General features: G+C 37.8%; 2 protein-coding genes across 3 annotated transcripts; both read left to right on the top strand.

Annotated features, from left to right (window-relative positions):
• The first annotated feature begins 232 nt into the window (after positions 1-232).
• On the top strand, positions 233-6,371 carry LOC117588768 (BTB/POZ domain-containing protein 7). Its single transcript, XM_034280248.1, has 4 exons — positions 233-373; positions 2,818-3,491; positions 3,550-6,066; positions 6,127-6,371. Exons 2-4 carry the CDS (start codon positions 3,114-3,116, stop codon positions 6,268-6,270), a joined length of 3,039 nt encoding a protein of 1,012 aa, XP_034136139.1. The 5' UTR covers positions 233-373; positions 2,818-3,113; the 3' UTR covers positions 6,271-6,371.
• Positions 6,372-7,773: 1,402 nt separating this feature from the next.
• LOC117588770 (stromal interaction molecule homolog) lies at positions 7,774-16,702 on the top strand. 2 transcript variants are annotated; one of them, XM_034280251.1, is made up of 8 exons: positions 7,774-7,860; positions 12,045-12,570; positions 12,754-12,917; positions 13,648-13,880; positions 14,828-14,943; positions 15,103-15,275; positions 15,325-15,916; positions 15,994-16,702. In XM_034280251.1, the coding sequence occupies exons 2-8, from the start codon at positions 12,183-12,185 to the stop codon at positions 16,083-16,085; spliced, it is 1,758 nt and encodes a 585-aa protein (XP_034136142.1). In that variant the 5' UTR covers positions 7,774-7,860; positions 12,045-12,182; the 3' UTR covers positions 16,086-16,702. The 2 variants fall into 2 exon arrangements, with proteins under 2 accessions (XP_034136142.1, XP_034136143.1); XM_034280252.1 differs by lacking the exons at positions 7,774-7,860; positions 12,045-12,570 and having other exon boundaries at positions 12,791-12,921.
• Positions 16,703-23,659: the final 6,957 nt, after the last annotated feature.

Raw genomic sequence — 23,659 nt, 5'->3', positions numbered from 1 at the left:
GTCTAGGATAAGCCTAATGGAGCGGATAAGCCTTAAAGCCTTAAGCCTTTTCCGAACAAATTCTATCGTGGATGGCCTGCTCTATGAAGTATCCGAGAAATCGATGGTGAATTTTTTTTTGCCAGTGTGAGAAGGGTATTTTTTGAGTGGCTGTCTCCCCCTCAAGAATACCATATATGTAATTCTGCGATATTTTGCCTATTACAAGTGATTTAGTCGATAAATGTTAGTTTGAAAACGGGCTCACTAATTTTCCGAAACAATTTTTTTTGGATGTAAATAAAATAAAATATTTCAAAGATATAACAAAAAATTCAATTGTGATTGTTGATAAGTTTTGTGAGATGTTAGCCGATGAAATCTTTTTAACTTGGTAATTCGATTGCGTGACCTTAAGTTCATAAATACATATTCATAACAGTTTGAAAGTGCATCAAAAAACAACCTCTTACATACTTACACATATGTACATACCACATGTCGAAGGATGATAAGTAATACACATTTATTTGTATGTATGTTTTGGAAAGTCATAAAATAAGAGTCCTGCTCTTTATCATGAATAAAATAGGTTGAGCTAATTTTTCGTCTGAAATACTTAGCAGCTGCAATAATTTGCTCAATTTTAATGAAAGCTCCAGCTTTGTTTTCGCGATGATTATTTCGAATTTTGTATATGTTTATTCACATGTACATATAAACTTGGATCAATGTTGCGCATATTCAAAATAACAATGAAACCAATCGGAAATAATGAAAGGTTTGGTGTTTCTTTATAGCCTTATAACAAGCACAACGCTACAAATGCATACATACAAATGAAAATTTACGTTTTTAATGTGTACCTTTTTTGTAATAAAAAACGTAATGAAGCACATAACATGTACATAAATGTGTATGTGTGTACATATATATCTATTTTTCAATCCTTAAATCTATTTTCTAAAGTAATTAATCTACATTGTCACAAATATGTATGTATGTACATTTAGATTTGAATACAATTCTTTCTTCTGCATTTAGGTCAAGGTTGACACATCCATGTAGATACAGTAAACATACATACTTATTATTCGGGCATCCTGACCACTCTGGTTTGAACACCCATAACGTGGCGTACGTTTAACATAAACAGGAAAAGTTAATTTTATATCAAAGCTCAACATTTTGACTATCTGTAGTGTAATGTGTGAAGTGTCATTTTCTTCTATAGTACTCCTATAAAAATTAACTAATGCAAAAGAGTCACTCAAAGCATCACTTTGCATATCCTTGTCCATTTTGCTATCAAATAAGAACATTCGTTCAGCTCCAGCTGTATTTGAACCCCAACCAAACACTGTGCTGATATATGTATGCCTAACAGCTGGATTCACACTTTTCTCATCAGAGTAAGGCCTGAGAGTACATGGGTGTACAATAACATAAGTATGCAAAGAAGCATATGGACTGGCCTGTATCGCAGTGTCGAAAAAATTGTCACTCCTGTACTCTCATATCCAAATGCTGGGCTTTCTGGGAATTCTTCCAACTAAATAATGTGTAATGAGTCGTCTACGAACAGCCCCAAACTACTTTTAGACCGAAATAAAATGGTTTCTTCTACGCTCGTTATGTTCAATAATTTTAAAAGATTTCAGTACACAAATAAAGCCTTCTGATGGTGACTTTTTTAAATTGATTTTTTTTTATTTTTTTTATTTCTTTTAAATACTGGCCCACTACTTTTATTTTAATGAACATTCTTGATGGGTATTCAAGTCCTTTAAGTATTCTTAAAGTCGTAGAAGTAGAATGGCGGCACTTCTATTCCATTGAGAACTGCTGTTTATAATTGATAGGGTCAGAAACGTTTCCTTCATTGCTTCTAATCTTTCCTTAAATAGCGTTGCTCTGCTAATATTTTGAATGCGAATAGGTGAATAGTTCCATAATCAGGTAGCATTTATTAAAAATTGTTTTCGGAATGCTCAAGCTTGTACCTTATAGTTCAACGTTCTATTTGATGAAGCAAAGTTTAATTTATCATCTATGTAAGTCAAATTGAGAAATAATCGGTTTGTCTCTAATTGTAAATGTTATTAAATGTTACTTTGAGTTTTCTTTGAGAGTCAGCAACGCAATGTCCAATGTTCTCAATTCCATAAAATAAAACAGGTGTCAAATATTTCTTAGCTATCATTATTTTGATACCATTATTTGGTAAGTATTTTTGTGGGTGTTCTTCTAGTTGTTTAATGTTAAAAACATGCATAATTTACCTAATAATACCTTTTCCACCATTCAGCTTAATTATAGTTTTCTGTAATATTTACTATTGATGTAGATCAGCTTATTTGTCCCTTGTGACCTGACCTGACCTGAATTATCGTTTAGCTGTGACTTTAATTGATAACGGATTTTTGAAAAAAAATTAAAGAATTGATTTAGGCCCATATTCATTTTTTCCTTTGGGAACCATAATTATCTACGCAAGATTTTAGATTTTTAGAAATTTGGACATTTATTGCCTCGAGTCAGATGGCACTTGACTTAATTTTTTAGAACAGATTCAAGGACAGCACACAAAAAGCTAAAGTTGTCAAAATAATAATTATATACCACTTGAGTTATCTACTTTGCCGACGCACTAGTAGGATTTGAGCCAGTAATTCTTACTGGATGTGGTCTTTCTATTGAATTTAACCATTTTAGCTAGAAGAATATTTTATCCAACCTCCTGTGATATCACTCTTTGACATGTACACAAATTTCCAAATAGAACAATGTTTATTTATATATATTTAAATATTATAACAACTGTATATATTTTTCCAGAATCTGCGTAATTGTAACGTGAAATAAATATTGAGCAAAACAAGCTTCAATTCTTGAGGAATTTCAAACCGAATAAGCACTATCTGGAAGATTTCATAAACCCATCCGGATAACTAAAGGCCATATTGGCTTATGCGTTACCTTAAGGGGGCCGGGCTGGCCTAACCTAAGCAAACCAATATTGAACATGAAAATAATTGTATCCGTATAAACCGCCCTAAAATGTTTCCCGTCGTATTGAAATCGCATCAAATTTGGACTAGGAGAATTTAGGCTTGACATACTCACGACGAAAAATGGGAGCCAGTACTTCCAATATCAGTTATCCTATGGTAGAATCATCAGGAGCTGCACTGAATAGTACAGAAAATTCGAATGGAAACATGTCGGTGCTGTTGCCCATGAGCATGGCGGGTATGGTTACAGCAGGAGCGGTTGGCATGACGACTGGCAGTGGAAGTGGTATGAACGCCGCACACTACCATCGAGATCAAAGGCGGAAGCGTGTTACTGGGTTTGCGACGCTAAAGAGAAAATTTATACGGCGAAGACGTTCATCAAAGGCATATGATCACGCTCGCGTTCTGCGAGACTTTGTGGCGGACTGGGCCCCTATGGAGCTGGCAGCTCTTTGCGAGGAGTTCGAAGCCTTGTCGGCTCTAAGGGACTTATCGGTTAGCATAAAAACAGCTATTGATTGTATTCATTTTTAAAATTTGATATATTTCATAGGTTCAAGCTGAATTGGCGCGACCTCCGGCAGCGACATACAAACAAGACCTTGCTGCTCTTTACGATCTTAATTTTTGCACTGATTGTGATCTGGTTTTTCGCGGTACTATTTTTCCGGTGCACCGATCAATATTATCAGCTCGTTGCGCATATTTTCGTGACTTACTCTCAGGATGTCCTGGTTTCGGGGCACGCATATGTCTAGAACTGCCCACTTCTCCTATTGACGTGCAACTTTTTTCATCACTATTGCGTTACTTGTATACTGGCGATCTGTGTCCGCACGATCCGAACATAGAGATTACCGTGTTGCGTCAGCTGGGGGACGACTTTGGCTCACCAAATCCTCTCGATCATGATCTACGCTATTTGTTGGAGACGGGTGATTACGCAGATGCAGCACTTGTTTTCACAGCAGATGGTAACAACGACAATCTGCGACAAGACTCTGGAACCTCGGAGTACGGTTTTCGACCAAAGGTCGAACTTCCATGCCATAAAGCCATCTTAAGTGCGCGTTCACCATTCTTTCGTAATCTAATTGCGCGTCGAACGCGAAATATTGACGAGTACGTTGAACGTTCCTTACACGTGCCCACGCGAATTGTATTAGACGAAACAGTTATACCGAAGAGATATGCGCGTGTACTGCTTCAATCCATTTACCTTGACACTGTTGATTTGACGCTGATTTTACGCGGTGTTGGATCGGGAACGTCGGCAGGATCACTGGGAGAAGTGCATGCCTTAACCAACACAGGAAGAGTGCGTCCAACGACATTAGAGGAAGCCATGGAGCTATATCAGATTGGACGCTTTTTGGAGCTTGATATTTTGTCGCAGGGCTGTGAGGATTTAATACTCGAGTGGCTGTCCCTTGATACTTTACCAACAGTGTTAAAGTGGGGCTGCCAACCCCATGGCTCCGCGTGGGTGTTTAGACAAGCTTGCCAATACTTGCGAGAAGAATTTACCGCTGTTAGCGCCTCACCTGTGCTGCACCAATTAGATAAAACGCAACTGCTACATGTTCTGCAAAGTAATTTTCTACAAGCTTCTGAATTGGAGATTCTGCAGGCTGTTCTCAAATGGGGTGAGCAGGAGCTCATTCGCCGTATGGAAGATCGTGAACCAAACTTGTTGTCACACACAGCCCACTCAGTGGCACGCAAGGGCGTCAAGAAACGTGATCTGAGTGATGTTGAGTTGCGAGACATAATATCCGAGTTATTGCCCTTAGTGCGTATAGACCATGTTCTACCACCGCATAGTGAGATACTCTGCCAAGCAATTCGTCGAGGTCTAGTGAGTACGCCACCGTCACATATGATTGGAGGTGAACGAGAAAATTTACGTATTAATGCCTGGATACGTAGTGGTAGTAATCAGGGACTCTTTGTAAGACCGCGTCTCTTTATGCCGTACTTCGAGGAAGTAAAGGCCTTGTTGAAGGATAGATTGTCTTCATCACACCACCAGGCTGAACTCATGCGTATGCGCAGATCTCGACACCCGCCAGATATTCCTGATACCTTGTATATGGTGTCCCACATGAATGCAGCGGCTAACAATGGACTTCGCAGTGGTGGTAGTCGTGGTACTATCCATGAAAATATTGACATGATAGTGGGGTCGGCTGTTATACCAGCACCGGATAACCAAACCTTACTGGCAATGCGTAAACGCGAACATAAACTTCGCCAGTCACCCATGTGCCAGCGTGCATTGCTACTGCCCCTTTCATCAAAGCATGAAATTGATCGACAAATTCGACTTCGGGTCGTAAGGGAGTTTAACCTCCCTGATGAAGTATCTGATATACTGGAAAACTCACACCAATCCAGCCAGAGAAGTGGTGATATGCACAAAGAAGACCCGTGTGGAGTTGCGTCGACCACTCAAAGCGAAGACAGTTTGCTTGAAGATGAAAATCAAAGTCCACCGCCATCACCAGCGGCTACTGGCTCAGTTCCACGACAGACAACAGTTGGATCTTCATTTTTATCGTCCTCGTCAATGGGATCGTCAGCAACATCAATCTGTGCCACCGATGAAGTACACCCTTATTATAGTCGTAATCTCACTTTCCCGCGTCACCAGTCGAATGGGCTTCTTGGTGTCGCCAGTATTTTCACAACCAGCTCTGGTCCTGCGCTTCAGTGTAGCTATGCACGTATTTCCGCATCAGCACATCCACGAAATGAACTACCGGCATTAATAACCGAGGGGGACTTTCGATTTCCCCATGGGAATTTAGGCTTGGACATGAATGCTGAGAACGGCGCATGTGCATTAGACTCTGGCAATAGTCATCTTTCAGATATGATGCCGGATGTGGCTATGGCCACCGCATCGCTAGGTCAGCTTAATTTGTCGAATAGTACTGGAAATGCCAGCGGCCGTAGCGTCAGCAGCAATAGCGACATGCCAGAAAGTTTACAATTAGATTTGGGCGATGGTCCAAGTCCTCGCGTGATTGGAAACGTTCCAAATGCATTGAACCTGCGAAGTATAAACGTTAGTAAACTCATTATCGGTATTTATCCCTAAATAACATTAAAATTTCCTGATTTTCAGCACGCTCTGCCACAGAGCAACTATCACCACTTCATGCAGCGCTCTGGTTCGCCATTTGAGATGATGCGTCATGGACAGTTATCGCCCACACCACACCCTCCAAATCCCGGGTCATTCAACTCTGGACCACCCAGGTTTTTATAGAGGTTGCGAGTGGTCCCGAATTCGGGGCCTCTTATTTTGGCATGCCTTTCTGAACAAAAATGAAACTAAAAATTATATTTAACAATCTAGATAAATAAAATAAACTCTTAAATAAAGTTATCTGTCATTCCTTTCTTCGGCATGGGCACCATCATGCTTGACAGGGGGAAATAAAACAAGGAAAAACAAACAAAAACAATTGTAAGCCAGGTCTCGAACCAACCGCCCCCCAAAGTCTGGAGTGGCGGCCCATCACCACACTTTGATTTGATTTCGGCCGGCATAATGCCGGTTTTGTCCAATAGGAAACAACGTAAATATCATAATTTGCCCTAGTTCTGGTATAAGAATCGAGAAAAGGTTCCTTATCTGGCATCCTTGGCCTCGAAGGCCCTTTGGTAGCCAGCCAGGGCAGAGAGGGAAGCTTTTCCCAGTGGCAGCGGCCCTGGGACCAAGTCGAGAAGGGAAGGTGGACAAGAAGGCTCATCCCCCATCTAAGCCCATGGCTACAGAGAAGGAGAGGATAGCTATGCCACTATCTATGCCAACTGCTTTCAGGGGAATGGATGCTTCAAGAATTACCTGTAACGCTTTAGGCCTGCTGACGACCCATACTGCAGTTTCTGCGGGCACCTATTCTTCTCCTGCCGCGCTCTCGCATGAACGAGCGCAGCTCCTAGAGACAAGCCCACAAGTCAGCGTGGACTCCTCCATAGGGCCAATGACAGCGGACGAGGAAACAAGCGACCCTGTTGCCAACAAGGCAGAAATCATTATCAAGCAGCTGCGATGGCTGAAGCGAAGAAGGGTTAGATCACTGCAGCTGAATTAAATTGTACCCCTTAGCCACACGAAGTAATGCCTAGTGAGCATCCTCCGCGGAGCGTGTTCACCCAACCAACCAAACGCTTCCTCAAAGCGGACAATACAATGATGGATAGGCAAGTTATTATGTTAATGAATATCGACAGTGATTCCTCGATTATCTTAGAATGGGTAAAGAACGGCATAGGTAAAAGCCCGAACGGTTCGAAAGCGGTTCGGGTTCGTGCGCTCAAAAAAAGATGAGACTAGACAAAAGTAACCATATCAAATATCCGAAGCTTTAACTAATTATTTAACTGTTTAGACCCATATAATACCACATAAGTATTGACCGATAGTTTTGGCAGCTCAACTGCAAAGAATATAAAACGAAGAGGGACATGGTGAGTTGCGTTTAAACTCGCCACTTCGTTTATACGAAGTTTTATTTGTATTCTTAAAAATTTTTCGAATTTTACAATTTTAAATTTGTCTTACATTTGTCAGCCATTGATTCTGATCAATAACATATATGTATTCTTTATATGGTCGGAAACGGTTCCATCTGTCTGTTATATTTTTCGACCACAAATTATACGAAGTCACTTCGTTTGCATCGTTCCCACGATTAATCGAGATAGCCGGCCTTTTAGCAACAACAGGAATACCCTATCTGATTTTAAATTATCGAAAGTCAACCCCGAAGAATTTGTGATAGATGATTTATTTTTGTGGAAGTGATTAGTATTTTCTATAATTTGAGAAAAACACTGGTTGCATACCTAGGTAGTTACATATTTGTATTTACTTATTTATAGATTTAGAACCTTATCCAATAAACTAAAACAGTAACTATTTCTAAAATCATTCTCTATAAGCTAAGAGGAAAAAAAAACACTTGTCAAACAACCAAATGGACACTACACAAATTATCAAATGTGTACAACACTGTGTTGCATGTTTTATTGAAAATTAAACATTTTCAAAACGTTTGTATTCATACACATAATAATGTTTATCCCTGTGTCAGTGCAGTTTTGCAATATGAATATTTACGTATGTGCAAATGTACGTACATATATGTGTGTATTTACACAAAAATATTGATATTAACGAATGTAAATGTTTTTACGTACATACATACGTACATATGTTAGTACATACATACGTACATATGTTAGTACATATGTACATACATGTTATATCTGTAGTCACCAAAAGTGTCTTGTGTTATAAGCACAATAGTTAATCACTATCAAACTAGCGAGCACCGGATGAACAGGGAGGAACAGGGCAGGGAAATTGATCACAGATGATCACAAAATTGCAATCTATTTAAAATTATTTATCTATTGAAATTATGCAGTTGAAGTTCTCAATTAATATAAATGTCAATAAACCCAATTTACATATTATTTGATCAAATGGAAATATAAGCCTTAAGGGGAATTAGCAATCGTAAACTATTAGCTTGAAATGCTTGAAAATCTTGTAAGCTTTGGTTGTTTTTTTTGTTCGATTAATTGGTAGGATTACTGTATGTATTATATCTGTATGAATGTATGTGTATGTAAGTATTATTGTATTTATTTATGTACATATGAACATACATATAAATGAATGTCAATGTCAGTTGTTACATCCACATGATTTTATAACAAGTATGACACGTTAACTACTGAGGCTGTCTACTTTGTCTGCTGATTGCTGAGAATTACCTTATTCGACTCCACTGCGATCTCATCATTCACGGTACTAGAACAGTTAAGGGGTATATTCGATTTGTGGTCGAAACGATGTGCGTGATACACCGAAGGAAGCACATGTACATATGTATTTATTCTGGATCAGCATCATTAGTCCGTCTTGTTTGTTGCCTAGTTCTCAGAGACTATAACCACTAAGAAAACAACGCATAGGCTGTAGGCTGTAAATCGACTAAAGGCTTGACTGTATTAAAAGTCTGTCCGATTGGCTCCCAGGGCCTTCGGGTCTTGTTGCTGATGGCTTCGACTGAGAGTTTGGCTCTCCTCGCATTGTTCGGTGTTTAAACGTGTAAGAACAATTAGCGAATTTAAAATGAGATGTCATATCATCTTGTATTTATACCAGGTACTCTAAGAGTAAATAGGGTATAGGGTATATTGCATTTATAGTCGGAGCAAAGTGCATAACGCACAGATGAAATCTCTGATTTCAGCAGCCGTCCAATACTTGCTCATTGTCTCGCGCTCGCACTCTCTGCCTCGTGCAGAGAGGAGGGGCGAGCTAAAAGGCCGTGTTGGTGTAAGACGTGATGTAGATGTAGAAAAAATGTAAAATTTTAAATTTGATAAAGATTATAAGGTGACATATGTACATATATATGTATAACACTAAGGTGACAGGTAATGACTGAGTACCGGGTATAAAAGTTGTGACGCGTGCAAACGCGCCTCGCCTCGTTCTTCCTCGTTAAATGTGCGTATATTGGTGCACACATTCAAATACGAAACCACCTAAAAGCGAATAATTAACGAGTTTAAGTTTCGGTGCTGATCCAGGGTGTCATCATTACATCGGCTCCCCTTTCGAGGATAATACTCTTGTCAGTATGCATGAAAACAACAACATACGAAGAGTCGATGGTCTTCAACGCAGCGGACGGCGTCATCTAATTTAACTTGCTATGGCAGTGCGGCAAAAAAAGTGTGAGAACCGGACAACCGCCAGACATTTTATTTCGCCAGTTTTGAGTTTGCTTGGTACTAGTACTCAGGTCCGGAAAAAGTGTACTCTAGCAAAATCCGGGATGATATTCTTATAAAACCTTAAAGAAATTTTTTCGAGCGCAAACTGCCATAGAAAATAGTTTTCGATTGGCACTAGCAACTCGAAAAATATAGAATTTTTTCTCTATTCCGTCAGGGTTCCTTGCAAAAAAACGATGTAAACATTCTAAAATGGAGAGAAAGCTAGGATGCACGTTGTGAGACGCGTCGTACGTGTCGCAATTTTTATACCCGGTACTCAGTCAGTATATACATACATATGTACACATGCATACGCATGTGTGTATGCATGTGACCTTATGTTTTTTTTCTAATTGTACTTTTTACATTTTTTCTACATATGCCATCTACATCTACATCACTTCTCAAACCACACCACCATTTTAGCTCCCCTCCATCAGAGCATCACACTGCACGAGGCCAAGTGTGCGAGCCAGACATAATGAAGCAGTCTCTCTACTGTATGGTTAGTGACTTGGCACACAGCAACGATATTTTTTGGCACAACTGATTTTAAATGATCTCCACGAAATTCTTTCTGCAACGAAGGATATCCACGATTAAATTCCTGATAACGTGTTTTACATTGGCAGTGCATGGTGCTTCATCAATCCAAGTTGCACGAAGCTTATCAAATCATTATTAGCTTAAAGATCAACCGAAAATATGGTAGAAATGTTCTACTAGAAAATCATGAACAATAGGTTTTCATGTGCTAATTTCATTTTATTTTTCTTAAAATAATTTTTAGTTAATCGAACGTGACCGTACAAGAAAAAGTTAAATAAAGGCTTATACCAGAAAACAACAGACTTTTTAATGTAAATTATTACTGGGTCCATGCTAAAAGTTCCAAGGTAACTCAACCAGAAACTTAATCGAATAAGAAGTTGTCAGGTGAGGAGAAAACGAGAAAAAAAGCATATGGAAAACACGTTGTTTGCATCCACATATGGGCATTTCAATGGCGAGGTCTAAGCTCACGTAGGCCAGAAAATAATTGTAACTCTATAAAGCCTTCTAGTTTATATCCATGCGACAGACGCTTACATAACATTTGTAGAAAGAAGGAACGCTGTGAGAAGCTACTAATGCAGAGTAAATACTTTTGTACCCGGTACTCGGAACGGCATACAGTCAAACACACAGTACATACAAGCACGATAATGAAAACAACTGTGCTGGGTTCCAGGCCTTTCATCTTTATATTATAAAGTCGTCATTAGTCGTATATTAGTCGTCAAACAAGACGGACAGAAAGACATGGATATATGAATATCGACTCGGCTGTTGATGCTGATCGAGGATATACCAATATAAATATGTACTTTATGGGCTCGGAAACGCTTAGTTCTGTTACATCACTTCAATCACAAAACTAATATACAGGTACAGGTTCCAAAAAAGTTGAAGAAAGTCGATTGATAAAGAATTGCAGAAACTAATTGGAGTTCGGATATGGTTGCCACAGAAATCGCTCGAGAAATGGGAATTAGCAAAACAATTTGGCGTTGCCACAGGGTTCCGAGGGAGTTAATTTTCTAGTTGAGAACTTAGTTAGTGTGGTGTTTATTTAGTCTCGGTTTTGGTTTGGTTTTGAATTATTAGCGTAAAAGAAAATGAAGATTTGATTTTAAAAGCTTTACTTTTATAATTTCAAAACAAAAAACAAAAGCAAATAGAATAGAAACCTTGCAAAACTGGCATCTCAGATGCGCCTCGGTCTTGCTTTCCCAATCAGACGATGCGTATTAGAGTCCTACACGAATCCATTTAAAACAGGAAACGTATCACAGCTTTCCAACTTTTCGAGCTCCGTTTTCTTATTTGTGATGATGAGAACCAAGAACAATTTGGTGTTGGCGATAACATTCGAATGGCATTTTTCGCTGAACAAAAAATCAGAAATAAGGATGCTGTAACTCGACTAAGAGATTTTCTGCATTTAGACATACATATGCCTATACATATATACATATGTATATACATATACATATTGAAAATGTATAAAATATATTTAAAAAGTGTAATTTTATCAAAATATGTATGTATGTACATAAGTACTTTTTACTTGCATCCTATTATAAAATACCTGCTGTACGGATATACAAACTAATTTGAGTTGAGGTCTTAAAAACTATGAAATGACCGAGGAACGAATACAATTTTTTAATTTTCGTCCTTTATGTATGTTTTCAGGTTCAACGATTGAACTCCCGGACACGGAAACTACAAATGTGAATTTATGATTTAAAAAAACACAAAAAAAAAATCCGTCCACTGATCCATCAAAAGACGATTACAATTTGCTGAACGTTTTCGCATACAGCGAACAAAATGATAAAATGCTGGAACTATTATCTGCTTTTATTTTTCTGTGTGTGGAAAAATGTTGCCACTTTAACCGATGACACACAAAAAGAATCTGTCGTTTCAAATCGCTACAATACGTACAAATACAAGCCGCAAACAAACTTAGCCCCACAACACTTATCCAATAAGGCTTCGCCAAGCTCGTATGTTCAACATGAACCCCATTTGCATACAGTTGAATCATCGGTAACAACTCAAAAATCATCTTCTGTGGGACTACAAGTCTCTAATAATGCTGCATTCCATACTGGAAGTGGTAGTGGATATTCGACTCATTTAGATCCACATTTGCATAGGAGTTCATACAATCTCTTAAGTGAAGCCATGTCGCAGGCTGTCAGCAATGAATTCAGTAAGTTGGTAACAATTAGTAAATATTTATAAAAAAATGCATTTATCTCAAACACATTTTAGAGCTAATTTGCTATTTATTTTTGCTATAAACTAAACCGAAAAGAGGAAATTTTGCTTATTTATGTATATAGATTTGCTTGTACTTGTCTTTAAAATACTAATAGTTTTTGCCTCTTAACAGATTCAGTTGGAAGTGGCTCTGCAGATGGAGCATGTAACCCAGAAGAAATTGACTGCTATAATGGAAATGTTCAGGATCGTTTTGGCATGGAAGCAATTGCAAGCTTGCATCGTCAACTTGATGATGATGATAATGGAAACATTGATTTGAGTGAATCAGATGATGTATGTTCTATGCTTTTATGAAAAATCATTCAAAATTTGATTGTTACTATATAATAAGTCTTTTTTTTTTAACAATAATTCCACTAGCACCACTTTCCAATTCGTGGACGAAGGGGTTCTACTGAAATGCTAAATCCAACTGAGGTGTATATATTACGTGACTGGCAATATTCTGGCGACACATGTGATTTTCGATTTCCAATCAGTACAATATTCCTCCCGAAAATCGGCTAGAATCTGGCATTTCTATACCTGGTACTCAAAGATTTAAAGGTGTATATTGTGTTTGTGCTCGAAAGTGGATGTACTCAGAAGGAAACGTTTCCGAGCCGAACATCAATAGCCGAGTCTATGTCTGTGTGTATGTCTGTCCGTCTTGTTTGTCGCCTTGTTTTCAAGAACTATAGGAACCCAATTGTATTCGAAGACCCATGTGATAGCACACTGAATTTTTTTTCAAAGGTATAAACTCTGACATCCACACTGAACATACATTTTATTTATGTATATACTTACGTACATACTGACTGAGTTACGAGAATAAAATATGACGAGTCTCACAACGTTCCTCCTCATTTTCCATAGATGTATACATATGTACATATAACTTTAAATATTTCGAAAAATATACATATGTATAGATATAAGTATTTCATTTAACAGTTAAATGGCCGAAGATTTTTTAAAAATTGTTTTTGAAACGTTTATTTTTTCTTTCTTTTTCTTTTAGTTTTTGCGGGAAGAACTGAAGTATGACTCAGGCTATGAAAAACGGCAAAGGGCGTTTCATTTTAATGATGACATGCATATATCAGTCAAAGAGTTGTGGGAAGCTTGGCTAAGATCAGAGGTTCATAACTGGACTATTGAACAGACTACAGACTGGTTGGCTCAGTCTGTGCAGCTCCCACAATATGTAGAACTCTTCAAATTGCATAAAGTTACTGGTGCTTCTTTGCCAAGGTATGTCGTAAAAATATAGAAAATAAGAAAAAAGTTATGGTCATTGTTAAGACAAGAAGAAACGTTGTGAGACACTATCAACAAAGCATCACTACCTGTATCCCATGTACTCAGTCAGTACATGTACATATGTATATGTACATATTACATATGATTTTAGTCGAATTTTAAATATTTTATCTGTTTACTTTTTTTTGCTACTCGTGCCATCTACATCACCTCTGATTTGTGGGGGGAAGGGGGCCCGGCCAATTTCAGAAATAACAGTAACAGTATGTATGCAAAATTTTTGTTGATTCGGCTTTTATAGTCCTGGTACTAGGTGTTCATCAAGACGGGCTGGTACTAGGTCCTGGTACTAGGTGTTCATCTAGACGGGCTGACGAAAAGACAGACAGACAGTCATTGGCTCGGCTATTGACTATTGAATCAAGAATACATACATATATACATATACATATTTCATAGTTTTGGTAGCATGCTTCATTGTGATTGCCAAATTGAACGGGCTTCAACTCGGATTGAGACAGGGGATGAACCAGAGCTGTGGGCGTGAATAAAATATATAAACTAGCATTCAATGTTAGGAGAGTTTATTCCGACTAATAAATACTACAATGCATGTATGTCAGGCAATTGTAATTAATAGATTCAACTCATTTATCTTTAACTAAATTTTTAAAATGTATTCGAAAATAGATAGCGATAGATGGCATATTTAACTAAAATAAACACAGGTAAACAGTATAAACTTAAACTTCAACTAATTCATCCTTAGCTTAATGCTTAATGTTTATTCGCCAAAGAGAATAATATTTAACTCAAAAATTAAAGTTTCCAAAGAATAAACATATCAACGGTATGTTTAAACTTAAACATATTTTCAGTTAGTAAATATCTTAAAATCATATGCACATTTTTGTAATAGCTATTTTTTTTGCTTATAGGTTAGCTGTGAATAACTTGCAGTATGTCGGCAATGTGCTTGGCATCAAAGACCCCATTCATAAGCAAAAAATATCACTAAAAGCAATGGATGTAGTGCTCTTCGGTCCTCCACGAGGTAAGAAAACAACACTGCAACGAACTGAAAACTTTTAAATGTATTTTGCAAGGCACAAAAAACTGTTTGTGTGAGACGAAGCACACAATCTTTTTTAAAGACCCAACAAAGAAAAAAAATGCTTTGTTATCCATAGTTATACATTTATACATTTTATAGAAACCGGTACACGTTGGAAGGACTATATATTGGTGACTCTGTTGTTAAGCGCTATTATTGGCTGTTGGTATGCTTACCAGCAAAATAAAAATGCCAAGCGTCACCTACGTCGTATGGCTCAGGATATGGAAGGATTGCAGAAAGCCGAACAAAGTCTACAGGAGATGCAGAAGGTTTGTTGGTTTGATAAAAATAATTTTAAATAATTGTTGAATATTGTAGGAACTAGAGCGTGCTAGAATGGAACAGGAAAATGTGGCAACGGAAAAAATGGACCTAGAACGGCGTCTTAAAGAGGCCCCCTCTCTTAGCTCATCAAACTCAGACCTAGAGGTGTTGCAGTTGAAAAAAGAAGTGGAAATGTTGCGAAATGAATTGTCGCGGGCCGAATTCGAGTTGGTTGATAATTGCTGGGCCCCACCTCCGCAACTTCAATCGTGGTTGCAATACACATATGAACTAGAAAGTAAGAACCATCAGAAGAAGCGCGCATCTGCAGAGAAGCAGCTTCAGTCAGCAAGAGAGGCTTGTGAAAAATTGCGTAAGAAGCGTTCGAGTTTGGTAGGAGCGTTTGTGTCTACCCACGGAAAAAGTATTGATGACGTTGATCGTTCTATTGTTGAGGCCCGCAATGCTCTAGGAGAAGTAACAAATGAACTACAAGAGCGATTGCATCGCTGGAAACAAATTGAAACGTGCCTTGGAATAAATATCGTAAATAACAATGGGTTGTCATGTTTGGAAAATGTGCTGTATGGTCGCAATGGTGGTTTCCAAAGTTCGATTGGAGGAAGTGGTTCAAAAGGCTCAAGAAGTAAGCATTTATCTGTTTTTAATATTGTTTGGTACAAGTCGAAATTTACCATGAATATTCTTTGTCTGTTTAAAAAGCACGAATTACTAGCAGTACTGATGACCTAGATGACGAGTCTGTGCAAGGTAAGCTGAACTTTGAGAACTTTTCGCTGCTCGCAACGGAATAAACCTGCTGCGTCCGATTGCACAACACAACTCATCAATAAATACAAACAAACTGACAACTTACAGACAGTAAAAAACAGAGCTCGATTGCTTTTTACTTATTGAGTCTCAATGAAATTGTTGAAAAATAAGAGATTCTATGTGTGTTTATCATTCATGTATTAATGATTATGTATAAAATTGTAATATAGATTTGTATCTTATAATTGATGAAGCTAATATTGCATCCATTATGTTATATGAAGATATTTTTCAAAAACAAGCACAAATGACGTGATATACTTTGAAAATATGCACGTATTGAATGTACTTATAAATAATTTACAATAATCGTAGTGTGTTAAATAAATTAAACGCTAATCTTTTTTAATGGCTTGCCGCTACCTTCAGAACTTTTTATTACTTTGCAGAGAGAATACATCTTAAAATATGCCATTCAGTTAAATTGTAATAGTTGATTGTCTTCCTAAATTTAATACATTTACATCAATGTATACTAAAATGTATAAAATTATTGTTAAAATATGTGTTAACTTTTTCTCTGACACTTAACCTACAGAACTGAACCAGACAAATTGCTCATATTGGACGGAACTTTTCTAAATGTTGACGTTCCCAAGACAGGAAAAGTCGAAATAAACTAGTTTATTTTTGTTTATATATTATTCGTATAGGCTCGTTTATATAGAGGATTCTTTGGATGGAGGAACAATATTTAAAAGTCCCTTTCGTTTATTTGTATAAAATTTTGACACATTTGCCTGTAACGTACCGAATGGGATATAAATTAGAAATGCGTTTTTAGTTTTGGCCAAATAGCTTTAGCTTAGCCATTTATTCAAATATATAAACGATGCCTTTAATGACACTCAATTGACATGGTTATACGTATAAAGTATAAAACAAAAACAAATAATTTATTTCGATGATTCTTGAGTTTTCAAAGTAGAAATTTGAAAGCGTAATATATCCCAGTTTTTGTTTTGGTTGTTCCATAGAGTATTCTTTTCCTGTGAACAATTTAAAAAATATGTGAATTAAGCGAATGATATCGAAATGTATAATTAAAAAAATATTTTGCAAGGGATTTCAATAAAAAAGAAATTAATACCTAAATATCATTTTATATCTTATATCTTTAATCCGAAAAAAACGATCTCCTTTTTATACCCGGTACTAGAAGAGCTATTTGAGATTTGTGGTTATAGATTTATAATCGAAGCGGTGTGCGTTTCCGAATCCTTAAAGAAATAATGTTCTTGATCAGAATCAATAGGCGAATAGATACAGCCGGTCTGACTTTTCGTATTGTTTGCCGCCAAGTTCTCAGAGACTATAAGAGCTAGAGTCTCCAAGTTATGTTTGATATGTGATATCACATTTAATTACGTTTTTTCAGAATTTTGCGCCCTATTCGCCTCCACAGAAGACGAAAATCTTCATGCTTTTGTTCTAAGGGAGAACTTTACTTAAAGAATATTCAACAAATTGATATTTTTTGGAAACTCAGGAAAAGTCGAAAAAAATTATATCCTGGGTCCTTTATTTTGTATGTGTATAAGGGCATTCATTCGGCATCGTTTAAGGCATTGATCATTAAAAAATATGGATAAATGGCAGAGCTAAAATTAGTTGACCAACCCTCCGAACCCTTCATGTTTTGAGGAGATGCTATTTTACACCCCACTTCGGCCCTTTAAGCCTAGTATTCATCCGAAAACAGGTTTGCTAGCAAAATGTGCAATATATTTTGGTAGCGGCAGTGTGTGACCAGAAGTAGAAGTGTTAACTGCATTCCGTACGGTTACACTTCTCAGGCAGCTGTGTTGTTTTGTTTACTTTGTGAACATTTGTGAAAAGTGAATAAAAAGTAAAGAAAACATTCAATAAGAAATGGATCCAAGCAGGAGACTACTTTTGGTGGGATTGGCGGCCCTTGTAATAGCGGACGAGAAGGAGAATCAACCCATATACTCATACCTGCTGGAAAGAAACAAGAAGATTCGTGTTTCTATAGTTGTGAGTAATATTAATCATATTGAAATGCTTGCAAATACATCTAAAAATACTCTTTATACATTTTGTAGTTGGAAAGCGTGACTCAAAGGCCATTAGAATTCATTTAGAATTTGCATATCTCTGAGGCGAACTTCAGCCGCTTTTTTGGACTGGTAAAGCAGTACTTGGTCCTCAAACGGAATACTTGGGCATTGTTCTAAAGTGAATATTGTATATGTCCATGCACTTATACATAGTAAATCGTTTCTTTGATTAGATTTCTTGTGTCCGGTAACTTGCAGCGCCACGTGTGCAGAGCATATCGGATCAGCAAACAACAATTCGGCGTGATAATTATACATTTGCATTTCCCTGTCCAATGAATTTCCCAAATTGAGCACAGACAACATGTTAAAGTGGGCTAAGGCTTCGAAAAGGAAGGGAACTTTTCGAACTGTGTGTGAGCCGTTGCCGGAAAACATTTGGCAATAAAGCGGGAGCTGTTTTTGTATGTATGTCGCTTATTTATTTTGTTTAACATTTAATATAAGTGACTCCCTTCAGGGCTGCCACTGCGCTTATGACGATCTGCGACGCCCAGTATATGTTCACCTATGTACATAAAGGTTGCCGCCTATGGAAGTGAGGGCCTTCCTACGCTGCTAGCTTGGTATCTTTGCGCCGATGGGTGGCTGTGCAGCGTACCCTATTTACCCGACAAGAAAAGTCTCAAACAATTGTTGCTGCTTGTTTTCGGCCACAAAATTTATTAATGCGCACGAGCCCCAATACATACGTACATTTACCATACATTGAGATTCATTAATTCAACACTGTATAGTCCGATCCCCTCCCCTGTTGCATCAATCGCCCTCAGCACTATTGACAGGCCTTTAGAAACAACTTAAAAATTCGAAGTAATTAAACAAATAAATGCATATATATTTAATTTATTTACTTCTCCATTCTTTGCATTTTTGATGGCTTCGATCTGCTTAAAATGGATCTCTTTCTCAGTGGCCGAAGTGCTCTTCTCCATGGTCCTCTTCCTCATAACAGGTATTCTACGTGCATTCATATGTATGCCCTTCTCGCTCTCGCTTCCACTTTTTAGTAAGTATTTCCAAAAAATTAATAAAAATAAGAAAAGGTATTTAAAAGCCAGGAAGGAACAGCTAATAGGAAGGAAAAATGGATACAGCAGCAGTGGATATCCGAAAGATGTGAGAAGAGACAAAGGCACAACAATTCTTTCTACATGCATTTAAGTTTCGCTTTGCAAAAGTCTATTTAACTTGTCGCCTTCGTCGCCAAACTCCACTTTAATGTGAGAAAAGCTTTGCCCTTGTCGGCTGCGAATGTCACAGCGTGGGCAGTGCAAGAATGCGATTATCTGGCGTATCAGGCGTCAGTAAGGATGATTAATAAATTCATAAAATAATAATATATAAAACTACTAATGAAGACCTTAACGGAAAGACAAAAGCCACTCATGTCACCATTAGTGAGCTGTGGGCTTCGGAGTTGCAACAAATGGCTCGTCTCCGATCCCCTTGTCCCCTCTTGGCACAAAACTCATCCATGATGTTAAATTTAATGGAAAAATGGGCAACCTCACCCAAAGTACAAAAGTCTCCACCACAGTATACTCCAACACAGTTCACTGCCTGTTACCGGAAACTTTTTCCAGGACTTCGATCCCGAAAATGATTAAAATAAATACAAAAATCGTCATATTTACATTCGAAAGCTTCATTTATCCCAGACTAAAACCACTAAGGGCTTAATTTCATTTCCTAGCTGCATCAAAAAGCTTCACTGAGTGACAAGTTCTTTACAATCAGATGAAAGACACTTGAGTTTTGAAAAAAAAACCGCTACGTCAGCCAATTTAAGCTCAGACGTTTCCCCATAGATTTTAATAAGTAATGCCTTAAACGATGCCAAATAATGCCGAATGTCAAATATAATGGAATTCTGAGAAGATAAGAGCAGAGGTTTCAGTATCCTAGTTTATACAACTGGCTAGAGTTGTGAACTCTTTTCCTCTCCGGACGATGCACCAGGTAATGTGTCAGGATTAATCCTATATCAGCCGTATGTGTCTGTGCATACCAAGTTTTTACTAGGAGCGATAATTTCTTAAAAAGGTTTGGGTCAAAAATGGCATCTTCGGTTCGTGTCCCAAGCCAATAAGCCAACTACATGTTGTGCCGCATTATATCAGTGTGTGCATCCGTAAAGTCGCCTCTCCCTCGCCCTCTGATAACAGCAGTCGGTGGCTGTTGTTTACTTTATTTTTGTCCGGTGAGGTTGCGATAAGCTGAAACGATGCGACTTCCCGTCCCGTACAAGCGCAATAAAGATGGTTGGTTGGTTGTGTTATCAATTTGTCTTTGGGATATGGCCGGCTATATCTACAAAAGTACCGGATTGCCGTTGTCTACCTGTGTCTCGGGTTGCTTACTCGCTTTGGCAGGCTTTTGAGATCCACACAACAATAGGTTAGATACAGAAACAGATATTTTGTTGTACATACTTGGGACGTGACCAGCATTTTGCAAAAGTTTTTCCTAATCATTATGGGACTAGCCCTGATTGGTGGAGATGGGCGAGAGGAACAAAAACCTGATCACGTATCTGTCATAAAACCTTAAATGGGGCTAGCGGGCTAGGTCTCTCAGGTTGTTTTTGTGTCCTCTCTCTCTCCCTAAACATGATTTCTCATCTCTGCTTTATTTTTGTCCGAGTCATTGCACTGTTCTTGTGGACATCGAACTACAACTATCCTGACATCTTCTATGTTCACTTCAGCCGTTACTTGCCGAAGCAAAGGTAATTGACTGTTTGACATGTCGTTTGATATGATAATGATAAACCATTGACCCAAATGTATTTTGATTTCAAATCGCATGAACGAAATCAACAATGACGCAATCGGGATTTAATTGTGCCAATTCAACAGATTTCCATAGGAACTGATAAGAGAATCCCAGCCGAAAGGTACTGCGGGGATTCGTGGGAATCTTAAAGGCTTAAGTTTTCCCAAAACATCTACATATATATTATTTAAACTTACGTATATAAATATGTATTCTAATCCTATATAAATACTCGTAAGTGCAAAACTTTACCACATACATACCAAGTATTTAGATTAGCAGGGGAATTATATTTTAGTAAAGGTGGGAACAGAAGAAGTGTGGAAGGAAGAGTCTGCCTTATCAGGTGACTGCGTTTTTTGTGTGCGTGTGCGAAGCAAACAAATCCCCAGCCAACAGCCACATTCACATCCACGCAGGCGTTTGCCCATTGTCGACTCAATGTGTCACATTGGCAATCTGATATGCGACAAAGTCAACGCCAACAGCAACGGCATCTCTTATCAACGCGCTGCCGGGAGCAAAGCGAAGAAGCTGCGACTCCAATGGGAGCCAGAACCATTACACCAGAAGGTGTACTTATTTAAGACGAAACTCGAAAAGCAGGAACACAACTTGCATGTACATTTGTGTTTGCCAATATAAATATTTATGTACTTGATTCCTATGATTGAAGGGGAATTTCGAGGTAGTGAAAGGAGTAAAATTGTTTTGGCTTCACAAAAACCAGACGTGTGCAGTAATAAAGCCTGATATAAGATATTTAGCTGCTTCTACTTAATTCGACACAAATAGGTGTGAGTCTTACTGACACATTTGTTTGTTCAGCTGTTTCTGTAATACAAGCCCTGTTCTTACGAATGTAAATATTAATATCTACTTACCTATTTACAAACATATTTTCGTATGTAGTATATGTTCTGATTTACAATTAATTGCTTAATTTCTTTTCACTTTAAATGTGAATGCCCATCCCTTTCAAAATCATGGGAATGCCTATATGCAAAAATGTATTTCATTTATATACAATCTGTATTTATGTATTTTGTGTACTCTGTACTCTTATCATTGATGGTATTCGGAAATTGATCTTAATTGATACTAGAAAAGCCAGGGTCAAACGACGCACAGTGGGAAAAGGCAGCCACTTCAGTTTGCTAAATATGTGAAAGCCTTCTGAAATTCCAAATATTTCAGTGCCAACTTAGTATATGACTTTTGCCACCTATTTTCGTGGCTTGAATAGCGCCCATTTGACTAAAATGTATGACATGCATAGCTCCATCAATGAAATGAAATGCAAAAAAAAAAAACATCTCGAAAAATCGATCTTAGCACCCAGCTATAGGGCTGTTCAAGCGTCCAACAGTCCCATTCGACGCCAAAGAAATGCCCATGAATGTATATAATATTACATGTAAACACATGTAGAAATGTAAGAAGCTTCACCGTCTCATGGGCTGCGCTTCTGGCATGGCAACGAATCGTAAATCTGAACTTATTGTTCAATCGATAGCACAAAAAAAAACATGTGCACATAACCATTTTTCCATAAGCTAGCCAAACATATGTAAGCAAAAAACTGGATACGAAACCTAATTCCACAAACGAATTCAACGAATCCTATTTATAAAGAAAATTTGAAATTGGTTGTAAACAATAAGGCTCAAATTCGCAGAAAAATAAAACAAATACTGTGAACAATTTTATAGGCAAGACTTTTCACAAAGAGACCTAGCAAACTCGCACTTCTCTGTTTCCAAGTACTAGTAATCTTGTATTAGAGGTCGACAATTTTGACGATGAGAAAAAACCAAATTGAACACATTGGTTTGATCTCCTAGCTTGCAAAATTTGATCAGATATTGTAGATATTTATTGTAGTCAGAAAAATAAATGAATTCTCTGTGTCTTCCCTGACATGTGATCTATTTTGTCTCTCTGATGTCTTACTCTAGCTTAGACCAAGTCGCTTTCCCATCAGATAATTTTCAACTATTGAGGATATATAAATTACAAAAATCAAAAATGTTTGCGTAAGTAAACTTACAACAATAATACACTCATGGGTAAAAAGTTGCATTTTAAGTTAGTTTTAAACTGACAAGCGCCCGGCGGCTTCGTTAGCAGATATTTAGGAACTCTTTTCTACCATGGAGGTGAAGCTAAAGGCTCCTTTTTTTAACATGGTGTGCCCTACGGTACTCGACAGCAATCTTTCCTAATATAACATCAGTCATTTTACTATCCAAGGAATTGGATAGATTGGTTTGGATTGGGTTGGTTTTCTAGGATAAACGGATTGCGGAGTCTCGAGTGTCGGTATGTTGGTGGTTTTGCAAAGGAGAAATAAACGTAAATATAATAATTTGACCTGTTCTGGTAGAAGAATGGATGAACGGTTCGTTAGCTGACGTCCTTGGACCAACTAACTCGCTGCAGCCAGTGGTAAAAGCTGTGGGATGTTGATTTAAAAAAGGGTCTTTTCAAATATGTATTTAGAATTAGGTCGTTTGTTCCATTGTGCAGTGTGGGAGCAGAGAGTGAGCGTGCCAATTACGTAAAAGTTCTTCAGCTCCGGACTATATGACCCTCTGCTTATTGCTTACCTAGAGAGTAAGCATAGAAGGACCTATAATAAGAAGGTGTGCTCATGCTGCTCGGCGAGTGTAGCATAAGCTGTAAATCAGCCTCCC

This window comes from Drosophila guanche, unplaced genomic scaffold (genome assembly GCF_900245975.1).
Source record: "Drosophila guanche unplaced genomic scaffold, DGUA_6, whole genome shotgun sequence".
NCBI classification, from domain to species: Eukaryota; Metazoa; Arthropoda; class Insecta; order Diptera; family Drosophilidae; genus Drosophila; species Drosophila guanche.
Note: the sequence above shows the minus strand (reverse complement) of the source record. Positions and strands in the feature narration are given on the sequence as shown.

What these genes read in the sequence shown, in the direction of transcription:
- LOC117588768 (XM_034280248.1), top strand. Translation starts at nt 3,114, where the DNA reads ATGGGAGCCAGTACTTCCAATATCAGTTATCCTATGGTAGAATCATCA. An exon ending in CGGCTCTAAGGGACTTATCG is followed by an intron (nt 3,492 to 3,549) that starts GTTAGCATAAAA and finishes TATATTTCATAG; the next exon opens with GTTCAAGCTGAATTGGCGCG. An exon ending in TGAACCTGCGAAGTATAAAC is followed by an intron (nt 6,067 to 6,126) that starts GTTAGTAAACTC and finishes CCTGATTTTCAG; the next exon opens with CACGCTCTGCCACAGAGCAA.
- LOC117588770 (XM_034280251.1), top strand. Translation starts at nt 12,183, where the DNA reads ATGATAAAATGCTGGAACTATTATCTGCTTTTATTTTTCTGTGTGTGG. An exon ending in GCTCTTCGGTCCTCCACGAG is followed by an intron (nt 14,944 to 15,102) that starts GTAAGAAAACAA and finishes TACATTTTATAG; the next exon opens with AAACCGGTACACGTTGGAAG. An exon ending in GTCTACAGGAGATGCAGAAG is followed by an intron (nt 15,276 to 15,324) that starts GTTTGTTGGTTT and finishes TGAATATTGTAG; the next exon opens with GAACTAGAGCGTGCTAGAAT.